The sequence below is a fragment of the Piliocolobus tephrosceles genome, chromosome 1 (assembly GCF_002776525.5).
Source record: "Piliocolobus tephrosceles isolate RC106 chromosome 1, ASM277652v3, whole genome shotgun sequence".
In the NCBI taxonomy this organism is placed as follows: Eukaryota; Metazoa; Chordata; class Mammalia; order Primates; family Cercopithecidae; genus Piliocolobus; species Piliocolobus tephrosceles.
Genome location: NC_045434.1, coordinates 184,474,996 through 184,486,506, shown reverse-complemented (window position 1 = coordinate 184,486,506; position 11,511 = coordinate 184,474,996). Strand labels below are relative to the sequence as shown.

The window sequence follows — 11,511 nt, the reverse complement described above, 5'->3', positions numbered from 1 at the left end:
AAAAAAAAAAAAAAAAAAAAAAAAAATACAGAAACGAGCCAGGCACGGTGGTGGGCACCCCTGTAATACCAGCTCCTCAAGAGGCTGAGGCACAAGAATTGCTTGACCCTGGGACTCAGAGGTTGCAGTGAGCCAAGATCATGCCACTGCACTCCAGCCTGGGTGACAGAAAGAGACCCTGTCTCTTAAAAAAAGATCGTGTGAGGCTGGGCATGCTGGCTCATGCCTGTAATCCTAGCACTTTGGGAGGCCAAGGCAGGTGGATAACTTGAGGTCAGGATTTCAAGACCAGCCTGGCCAACGTGGTGAAACCCCCTCTCTACTAAAAATACAGAAATGAGCCAGGCATGGTGGCAGACACCTCTGTAATACTAGCTCTTCAAGAGGCTGAGGCACAAGAATTGCTTGAACCTGGGACACAGAGGTTGCAGTGAAACAAGATCACGCCACTGCACTCCAGCCTGGCCGAAGAGCAAGACTCTGTCTCAAAACAAACAATAGATCATGTGGCTTGTTAGTAACAAAGCCTGGGTTTGAACCCAGGCAGTTGGACCACAAGGCTCAAGATCTGGACCAGTATGTTAAACTGTCTCTTCTCAAGAAACTTCCTCCTTAGATCTTGAGGATTATAAGTTAGTACCTGTGCAGGATTTAGAATACAGTGTTCAAAAAATATTAACTATCATTTTGATAATTATTCTAGGAGACTCAGACCCTGCCCTGGAGTGATGGTTGAAGTTCAGCTGGAGGGTGCAGTGATGAACAACCCCATGGCTCAGACAGATGGGGACCAAGCCCCTCACTCACGCGTGTTCCTGGCCGCCGTGCTCCAGGCAGTAGCGCACGAGTCCCAGGAGGCGGCTCTGCCGGCTGTCCCCCTCACACAGCACACCTTGCACCGCCTGCGGCTCAGAGTCAAGGGAAGACAACCCAGAGGCGAGGCCGCTCCCCACCCAGGCTGTCCCACCTTCCTCCATTCCCCTGTCCCCCAGATTCACTGTGTGGCCTTGGGCCCGTCACTCTCTAAGCCTTCCTCATCGATGAAATGAGGATAATAATCCTCATTTCATAGGGAGTTAGGAGGATGACTGCATATTTAAAGCATCTGGCGGAGAGTCCAGGACTCAGTAAGTACTTAGTAAATACTGATTTCCTTCTCCCCTGATGGTTCAGAGAGGCAGGAGAGGGGATAGACACCTCGACACCTTCCATTCCTCTTCCCAAGGCCAGAGCCGGCTCAGGGCTGCAGTTAGCACAGGAAGGATATGATGACGCAGTATTCCCCCTCAGCCAGCGTCTCCTGGATCGCCACAGACTGGTCCATGCTGGCTCCTGCTGAGTGCACACACCCTGTGGGAGGGGAGATGGGAGCCCCCCTTTGGTCAACAGGTTACGCATGGGGTGATGTAGCTGCCTCAGAGGGGTGGGAGGCAGGAGGGAGGGGCCTTTGCGGAGGGAGACAGTACTGGGGAGGCCTGATCCTCCTCCTGCTCCTCCTCCTGCTCCTCCTCCTCCTTCTCCTCCTCCTTCTCCTCCTTCTCCTCCCTAGAATAGGCCTTTTAGTTTTTAGGGTTAGGGGTCCAGTCCCTTTGCCCCTGATGGGATCTACAGTTTGTTGTACTGCCTTTGTCTGGGAGGGCATCCAGTTGCTCTTGAGTGTGGTCTATTCTACTTGTTGGAAGTGGGGTATGTGGACTGGAGAAGGGGACCTGGTCCCTTTGCTCCTAGGACAGGGCTCTGCCTCTCTTTTGGGGGCAGTTTTTGTTCTGCTGGTACCTCTCTGGGAGGTGTCAGTGGTGTGTCCGTGTGGGGTTCAGGGAATATCCCCTTACTGTCATTCAGGAGAGTCCCATTCCTCTTTCCTTGGAGACAGGAAGTGTCCCATTGCTGCTTGCCCTTCACCCCCGCCCCAGCAGGCCCATTGCATCAGCTGCAGGCCGGGGGCGGGGGGGGGTGGGGGGCGTCCCAGCCCTCAGCTTGCCCACTCCCTCCTGCCCAGCCCTGCCCTGGCTTTCCTGCTCTGCTCCCACCCACAGCTCCCTGCCATTGCTACCTACCTTCTGAGCTGTCACCGCAGGGCGCACAGGACTCCGCTGCCCCAGGTTCCGGGACAGTGACTACATTTCCCAACAGCCCCTGCGCCACACGGTGGTCAGTCAGCCTGCAAGTCCCAGCATGCCTGAGTCAATCGTGGGGTGGGGAGTCTCTCCATCCCCATTAACCCCTTAGGTCCTGGGGTACACTGGGCTCCCTATTCCAGAAAGGTTTTCAAATGATTGCCCTCACTCCCATCCCCAGCCCTCTAGGTCATGGGGCCAAAGCTTCCCGCCCAGGAGGAAGATGGTCATAGTTTACCTTAGGGGAAGAATATAATGCATTTTTATTTTCTCCTTAGTTCCATCATCAGCTCTTCTCACTCCAGGTAGACAGCCCGGACCTCTACTGAAACCCTTCGCCTGAAATAACTACCCTCTCCTGGTTTAATGGAGGGAGAACCAGACTATGAAGAACCATTATGTCTGTTTTCCAGGTGGAGAAACTGAGCCTTGGAGAGGGTAAGCAGTTTGACATTAAGTCCTGCAGCTAGCAGGTGGCAACACTGGGACTCCACTGAAAGTCTGACTGCAACTCCTGGGCCATTTGTACCGCCACATACTGCCCTACTTCTTCCCTCAGCCCCACCCAGCCCTCCTGCCACACAGTGCTGTTTGAGGCTACTGGGTGTGAAAGCACTTTATAAAGGGTATGACACCGTTCCTCTCTGGCAGTGTCCTTTCCCTGATCCACCTGGCTGTGTGACCTTGGCCAAGACCTTTCTTCCCTTGGGATTCAATTTCCCCATCTAAGATAAGCGGTTACCCCAGATGGACAAAAAGAGCCAGCACAGGGATTGGGCACAGTGGCTCATGCCTGTTATCCTGGTACTTTGGAAGGCCAAGGAGGGAGAATCGCTTGAGGCAAGGAGTTTAAGACCCCATCTCTAAAAAAAAAATTTTTTTTAATTTAGCCGGGTATGGTGGTGCATGCCTGTGTCCCAGCTACTTGGGAGGCTGAGATGGGAGGATCACTTGAGCCCAGGAGTTGAAGGCTGCAGTGAGCTGTGATTGCTCATCTAGTTCAGATAAGGATTCTCACTTGTCCTATTGGCCATTTAATTAAGCTGTAAACTCCCTTTGGACAGGATTATGCCTTTTCATCAACACACTAGCAGTTTCTGGGACACAGTTATCTATGGAGTTAGTGAATACTTACTGAAATATTTTAATAAATACACCTTCTCTCAAGCTTTGACCCAAACTGAAGGAATGGGCCTTTGGCGCTGGGGAGTGGGTGACTGTTGTGACTTGTGAACGGTCTCCCCTCCTCTTTCCCCAAGTGAAGTGGCCATCCTAATGACCAGTTCAACTTTGCCTGTGTAAACCCCTTCCAGAAATAGTCATTGCCTTCTTCTCAATCTATTCCTTTTCCTGGAAACATTCACAGCACAAATGGAGCTCAAGTTTATTTGAATTCATTGTTAAAGGCACGTAGAGGATGAGGGGAAAGAGGATTGACTCAGACCCTTGTGATCAAGGGGTGGGTCACTGCAGGGAAGCAGAGGAACCCCAATTCCAGCCCTGCTCTTAGTGTCAAAGCCTGGGGAGGAGGGTCTGGGGAAAGTAGATGGGGCTGTGTGCTTTTTATGATGAAGAAACTGTCCCTGCCGGATTTTGGGGTCCTCCCACTGGGTGGGGGGTCAGGCAGGAGGTTTTCTGTTTTTCCAGACAAACCCCATCCTCTCCCTGAGATTAGGGCTGAGGCCCTACCCCCTTGGAGGGTTCCGTGGTCAGGCCTAGGCCCTAGAAGGGGAGAAGTCAGAAGCTTTAAGCCCAGTGCTGTGGGCTTGATAAAGCCCTTTTACTAAAGATGCAGCTACAGGAATCAGAGCTGGAGTGGGACCTGAAGGCTTGTAGGTCCTACAGGGTCTTCTTGGCTGCTGCTCCCAGATTCTGCTGGGCCCAGCTAGGGGAGCAAGAACAGGAGCAGGGCAGAGTGGAGGAGCAGTAGCATAGCCACAGCCAGGGCCCAGTGCAGGGGGTTTCTGGTGGCCCCAGGAGCTGCCTGGTTGAAGTGAAGTTTCCCATCCAGCTGGAGGCAGCTGCCTGAGGTTGAGGCTTGACAGCACTCCTGGTAGCAGGGTGGGGCCACAGCCCATGATTTTGGGAGGTCCCTGCTTCACAGGCCTGGCTGCAGCCTGCAATGTAACCTGAGCTGGAGCATTTCAGCTGCAAGAAGAGGTGGGACCATTCATCATCCCCTTGCCCCTCTTCCCCACTCAAAGGCAGAAAGTGTTAAGTGGGTCATGGGTTGAGCTCAACCTCCTTGGACCCCTAGCTTCCTGCCCACAAGATCAGTGAGTCCCTAGTGAACATACAGGGTGGACAGAAACAAAGGGGCACATCGTGGAGGTATGGCAAATTCCAGTTGCTGCCTTTGGTGTTGGCATCATGCAGAGCTGAGGGAGTCAAGCTTGCTAGACCCCAGCCAGCCTGGCTCCCAGCAGGTCTAGCTCCATCCAGATCCTACTGCTGAGCTACTCACTCCAGGTAGAAGGAGAAAGCCATGCAGCTCTGAGGGAGGACAGCTCCCTAATCCTTGGAACATTGCAGGGCTCACCTCACAGAAGTCCAAGCCCTCAGGGCACATGGCCACAGCTTTCTGCCCTTTGAAACAGTCACTACCTTGGCAGGAGAAAGTGGCACAGATTTTCTCCTGGAAGAGAAAGCAGGAGGAGGTTTGAGAGCTCTGTGCAGACTGAACAGGTGGTAAATGCTGGACAGAGGCAAGGCTGGAGCCGTATCATGCCCGTGTCACTGGCCCCATCCACGACACGCTGTCTGTTTCTGCCTCCACTTTCCAGAGCAGGCAGGTGAGAATGAGACACTCACATTTCCCTGGAGGGCTGGCAAGGTGGTGGTCACCAGGGGTAGAGTGGAATGTAGCTTGTCCTTTGGGATCGTCAGGTGGGCTAGGCCTAGGAGCAGAGCAGGACTGCCTGGGGAAGTGCTGTGACACCTCTGCAAAGCCCTGACCCCCTGCCTTGCCCCCAGGGAGAGCATGATGTGTGTGGGCAGCTCCCAACCTGACATCTCCCCCACTGCTGCCTGGATGAGCACAGGTGCTTGCCCCAGGCCTCTTTGGAGCTTGTTGGGGAGGGGAGTGCTGGATGGGCTGGACTGGGGAATGGTGGGGATGTTAGGAGTGGGGAATCTGAGAGGGGGTGGGGCACCAAAGGCAGAAAGCTCAGACTTGGGGAGCTAATGAGGAAGGAAGACTTGTTGTTGTTGTTGTTGTTGTTGTTGTTGAGACAGAGTCTCGCTCTATCGCCCAGGCTGGAGTGCAGTGGTGAGATCTCAGCTCAATGCAAGCTCCGCCTCCCAGGTTCATGCCATTCTCCTGCTTCAGCTTGTAGCTGGGACTACAAGTGCCTGCCACCACCACGCCCAGCTAATTTTTTGTATTTTTAGTAGAGATGGGGTTTCACCATGTTAGCCAGGGTGGTCTCAATCCCCTGACCTCATGATCCACCCGCCTTAGTCTCCCAGAGTGCTGGGATTACAGGTGTGAGTCACTGTGCCTGGCCTAGGAAGACATTAAAGTTAGGGGTCAGACAAGGCTTAGAGGTTAGCATATTCATAGAGGTTGGGGGGCTGGTGAAAATTGAGCTGAGATTTGAGGGCCTCTCAAAGGCTTTTTGAGGGTCTCAAAGGGCTGGGTTCAGAGTTGAGGGTTAGTGGGCAGAAGGGCTCTGAGCTTGTGGATGAGTAGGAATGGGAGTCAGAGGTGGGGGCTCTGAGGAATGGGACTTGGAGCTGCAGGTTGGCAGGGCAGGGCTGAGTATTAAGGGTGGGGCTGTCTCACCCCAGGCGGACTCTTTGAGCATGAGACAGAGTGGCCCTCCACTGCAGCACTGCAGTCTGCAGGGGTCTGGGCTGGGGGCTGAGCTGTTGGACAGAAGGCAAGGGCTAGGACCAGTTTCATTTTCCCCTTCACAGCTGAAGCTGCACCAGGCCATGTAGTGGGAAGTGTTGAGTTGAATCAGCTGGGTAGAGAGAATGCAGGCATGTCCAAGAGGATGGGGGCACAGCCAGGCCTGGGCCATAGCTCCACGTTCCCAGCATCCCAGATACTGACTCCTCTCCCTCCCGCTTCAGGATCTGTTCCTGCACCTTACTGTACCTGAATGTCAGTCTCCCTTCCAATGGCCTCCCTCCACTCCCCTTCACCTCTGAGAAGTGCCCTGTCTTGGGTCCATCACAGCCCCAGCCCCACACCTTACTGTGGTGCTGCCCAGGCTCACACGCTGTGGTCTAGTTGGAGAACTTTTCCGCCTGGTAGCACATGTCTCTGAGGCAGTGGAAGTTGTGGCATATCTCTGGACAGGTTTGACCACTGTGGTCACACGCCCAGGGCTGAAGGCATTAGGAAGGCTGTCCCTAGCCGGGCGCGGTGGCTCAAGCCTGTAATCCCAGCACTTTGGGAGGCCGAGACGGGCGGATCACGAGGTCAGGAGATCGAGACCATCCTGGCTAACACTGTGAAACCCCGTCTCTACTAAAAAATACAAAAAACTAGCCGGGCGAGGTGGCGGGCGCCTGTAGTCCCAGCTACTCCGGAGGCTGAGGCAGGAGAATGGTGTAAACCCAGGAGGCGGAGCTTGCAGTGAGCTGAGATCCGGCCACTGTACTCCAGCCTGGGTGACAGAGCAAGACTCCGTCTCAAAAAAAAAAAAAAGGAAGGCTGTCCCCTCCCTCATATGCTGCTTACCTGGACAGGAGCAGGGGTCAGCTGACTGCTTGCCAGATTCTGGGCTACCAGTAAGGCCAGCGGGAGGACTGACAGGAGGAAAAGGAGAGATGGAGCCACTGCAGAGGCCGAGGCAGGTGGATCATGTGGTCAGGAGTTCAAGGCTATAACCAGCTCAAAGGTCATAGGTCAAAGAAAGGTCATGCAGCAGTTAAGTGGAAGAGGTCATGAACTTAGGGAAAAGTAGGGGCAGTCCCAGGGTCCAGCGGTAGTCATGGTCCAGGAAAGGCCAGGGTCCCTGGGAGGACAGCTACCTCTGAGCAAATCAGATCTGTGGCTACCATTGGCCACATGTCTTCAACTGAGGTGCTGCAGGAGCTAGAGAGAGGGAAGGACCAGTTCTGGGCAGCTGAGGAAATCTACCAGCAAAATTTCCGTTATTGTACTATGCAGATGAATAAACTGAGGCTGGGGAACTGGGGTGGGGGTGGGTCAACCTTTAGGGAATAAGAGGTCTCAGGGGCTCAGCTTTCACTTCTTGCAAGTCATACTGTCAGAGTGACACTGAGGCAGGCACAAAGGGGCCTGCATTCTAGTAACAGCCTCCCCGAGACTACATGTTGTCACTGGCATGTCAACGGCAGCATCCCAGCCTGAGGGGAGGCAGAACCGGAGTAGGTGCAGTGGCAGGAAATAGATATCCAGTGCCTCTGATCTGGCCTCATTTGCTGCCAACGTCAGAAGGTGCCCCGGGGGTGGGAATGTGGGGGTCATGGGCTTCCTCAGAACCCAGGGCAGGGAAACCCTGGGCCACAGAGAGTCAAAAGTCTGGGCTCACTTTGTCCAAGTGTTCTTCAGGATTCAGACCCCAGCCTGTCTCTAAATGAGTGCTGAGCCAAATATGGGGGGTAGCTCTGAGACTTTGGGTTCTTAGATCTCAGACTCTGCCCTCTGCAACACTAAGGAATCAGACCTAGAAGGGTCTGCTAAGCCTGGGTTTAGGTTTTTCCATACAAGGTAGGAAACTGCTAGAGATGAGAGTGGGGCATTATTCCCATCTTCTTGCCCAGCACTGGAAGCTGAGCACAACCCAGACCCTACCATTCCCAATGCTAATGGGACATCCATTTCCCTGCCCTCATGGATGTAATCCTCCATCAGCACTCAGACTTGTCTCTCAAGTGACTGCAGCCAGGGTGATGTGATACACAGGAGAGTGTGCAGCAAAGACTCCTGGGTTAGGCCCTTCTGATGGTGTCAGCCTCTCTGTTGCCCATCCGTCCCCCAGACCAACAAACACTACACTCAAGAAACAGTTCTCTTGCTGGGTGTGGTGACTGACACCTGTAATCCCAGTGACTCAGGAGGCTGAGGCAGGAGAACTTCTTCAGGCCCGTATTTCAAGGCCAGCTTAGTGAGACCCCCTTCACTACAAAAAGTTAGCTGGGCATGGAGGTGTGCACCTGTAGTCCTAGTTACTTGGGATGCTGAGGTGGGGAGATCACTTGAGCCTGAGAGTTGGGAGGCTGCAGTGAGCTATGATCATGCCACGGCACTCTAGCCTGGGTAACAGTGAGACCTTGTTGGAAAAAAAAAAAAAGTTTTTAGGGCCCGGCACGGTGGCTCACACCTGTAATCTCAGCACTTTGAGAGGCCAAGGCAGGTGGATCATGAGGTCAGGAGTTCAAGGCCAGCCTGGCCAATATGGTGGAACCCCATCTCTAACAAAAACATGAAAAAATTAGCCAGGCGTGGCAGCGCACGCCTGTAGTCCCAGCTACTCGGGAGGCTGAGGCAGGAGAATTGCTTGAACCCGAGAGGCAGAGGCTGCAGTGAGCCGAGATTGCACCACTGCACTCCAGCCTGGGAGACAGAGTGAGACCGTCTCACTCTGTCACCCTTTGTCTTCTCACCTCTTTCCTTCTCCTTACTTTGCACAGATGAGGCTGGAGGGACAGCTCAGGAATATTATGGGGCAGGTAGACAGATACTGAGCAGAATCAGAAGGCTGGGCAAAGATAGATGGGTACCTCCTAGGCTGTATTAATCCAGGCTTCTTGTCCATCTGCTTTAGTCTGTGTGCCCCTCCATGGCTAGAGCATATTGTCAATATTCTCTGTGCTCCACCCTATCCCAGCTGTAGACCTACTTGCATACTTGAAGGTGCAGAGGGCTGTAAGTGTGCATGCACAAGGCAGGGAGGCTACACCTGCTGCCCCTGGAAACTGGAAGCTGCCCTTCCTACTCCCCTCCAATCATTTGTCAGCTCTGGGAGTTGCCTCTCATGTTGCTGCCACTGGGGATACACAGAGACCACAGAAAAGAAGAAAGCACAGCTGCTGCCCAGACTGTAGTTGGAGGGAGAAAATAAAGCCAGTTGACAGCTTGACCAGATCAAAAGACCTCCTTCCCAGCATCCCACTGGGAGGTGCCTTATTTGTCTGGATCGGAAACCTGGCAGGTGGAGAGGGCTCTCAGAAGAGATCAGAGGGAGAGGAGACCAGTGTCTTCCCAGAGTGGACCTGTAATGGGAGGACTCTTCTGGATGAGGGTGGAGAGGGTCACGGGCTCATTCCCACCCTGAGAACTCTGAGTTGAGGCTGACAGTAGGACCTGAAGGATGAGGGGAAAGGTTGCTATCATCCCAAGGATTTGTTTTTTTAATACAGAGGGAGAAATATCTCAGAACTTCACTTCCCCAACACATTGGTTTACCTTTAGGGTGCTCCCTTCACAGAGCCTTCCAGCAGGGAGGGAAACGGACAGAAAATGGAGAAGAAAGGGATACCTGGTTGAGGGCAGAGACAGATTTATTCACTTTCATCTGAGAAGTAGGGAGTAAAGACTCCTCCTGGGAGGGCTCATCCCAGGCACAGCCTCTGGGTTTAGCAGCACCAATCTGAGGGTCAATCCCAGGAACAACGCCCTAAATGTTCCCTGCAGCTTTCCTCCGTGAAGAGCTAATTGAATTAACTGTTCTCAGCAATAAGTGCATTGGCAAAGGTTCCGACTCCATGTCTAAGAAAGATTCTTGGCTGGGCACAGTGGCTCATGCCTGAAATCCCAGCACTTTGGGAGACTGAGGCAGGTGGTCAATTGAAATTCTCTTCTTCCTTTGGCTGACCCTATGGAGTCTAAACCCGAAGGAATCACCTCTGAGAACCAATTCTGATGTGGTTTGCCCGCACCTCAGAAAAGAGCTGTGCCGCTTCCAGCTGGATGGAGCTGGCCATATGGCTCTTCCTGCGTGCCCACAGGCTGCTGCTGAGCTTCCTCACCTCTGGGTTCTGCCTCCACTGTCTCACCTCCACTTTAATTTTCAAGGTTTGATCTAGCTCTGCCTGGCACATGGAAGGCACTAAAAAAGCCCTGAATGAATGAAGGTAACAAATGAACAAGCCTTTGCTGTGACAGGTAAGCCCATTTCTCTCCGAGGCTGTTTTGGCACAGAGTTCACACGCTGACTGCAGTTGCTGGGCAAGGGGGTGGCAGGACTCCGTAGGACCTGGTCCCACTTCCTCTCCACACTGTAGAGGGAGAGCCCATTAATCCTGGAGTCCCAGGTAGCCTTGACAGGGCTTTGGTGACTCCAACAACTGGAAAGCAGCAGGTGCATTCCTGGGTAGCCCAATGCAGTCACTGTTCTGACGAGTGGTCTGAAGGGCCATCTTCTCCCCACATTTTCCATTCCAAAGCTTTAACTCTCTTCTCAAATGGCAATGTCTCCTTGCACCTTGGGCCAGTTTCCACTAATCAGTGTTTCTAGTTGGCTCAATTAGGTTTAATTATTCACTCTGCTTCAGCTCAGGCCCTGGAGAGGCTGTCCAACTGGAGTCTTATTTTTTTTGAGACGGAGTTTCACTCTTGTTGCCCAGGCTGGAATGCAATGGCGTGATCTCGACTCACCGCAACCTCTGCCTCCCTGGTTCAAATGATTCTCCTGCCTCAGCCTCCCTAGTAGCTGGGATTACAGGCGTGCACCTCCACACCTGGCTAATTCTGTATTTTTAGTAGAGATGGGGTTTCTCTATGTTGGTCAGGCTGGTCTTGAACTCCTGACCTCAGGTGATCTGCCTGCCTCGGCCTCCCAAAGTGCTGGGATTACAGGCATGAGCCACCACACCCAGCCTGGAGTCTTAAATGGAGTGAAGGCACAAGGGAATGCGTTGCACAGGGATGGGTTGAACCAGGAAGGAAAATACCAACCTAGATTGCAGTGCCACTGGGGTGGGGGTGGTGAAACTTTACTGCCATGGAAATAACCAGGGCATAAAGATTGGTGTAGGGCAGAAGGCTAGTTCCAGGTTGGGATTTTTTTTTTTTTTTTTTGAGATGGAGTCTCGTTCTGTCACCCAGGATGGAGTGCATTGGCGTGATCTCAGCGCACTGCAACCTCCGCCTCCTGGGTTCAAGTGATCCTCCTGAGTACCTGGGACTACAGGTGCATGCCATCACAGCTGGCTGATTTTTGTGTTTTTAGTAGAGACAGGATTTTGCCACGTTGGCCAGGCTGGTCTCCAACTCCTGACCTCAAGTAATTCGCTGCCCTCGGCCTCCCAGTGTTGGGATTACAGGCATCAGCTACTGCGCCTGGCCTGAGTTGGGATTTTTAAAAGTAGATATATTAGCCAGCCTGCCTCTACATGGGGTGAGTGCGGCACTGGTCCTTGGCAGGTTTTTAGAAAAATAAGATATAAATATATAATATAAAGAAAAAGATTAACA

General features: G+C 53.0%; 1 protein-coding gene across 1 annotated transcript in view; it reads right to left on the bottom strand.

Moving 5' to 3' along the window:
- Nucleotides 1–2,101, bottom strand: part of INPP5B (inositol polyphosphate-5-phosphatase B) — an 86,157-nt gene extending 84,056 nt beyond the window's left edge. The window contains 3 exon segments of the mRNA XM_026455704.2: nucleotides 808–902; nucleotides 1,268–1,350; nucleotides 2,058–2,101. Of these exon segments, the coding sequence (XP_026311489.1) occupies nucleotides 808–902; nucleotides 1,268–1,324 (152 nt within the window). The 5' untranslated portion in view covers nucleotides 1,325–1,350; nucleotides 2,058–2,101.
- Nucleotides 2,102–11,511: the final 9,410 nt, after the last annotated feature.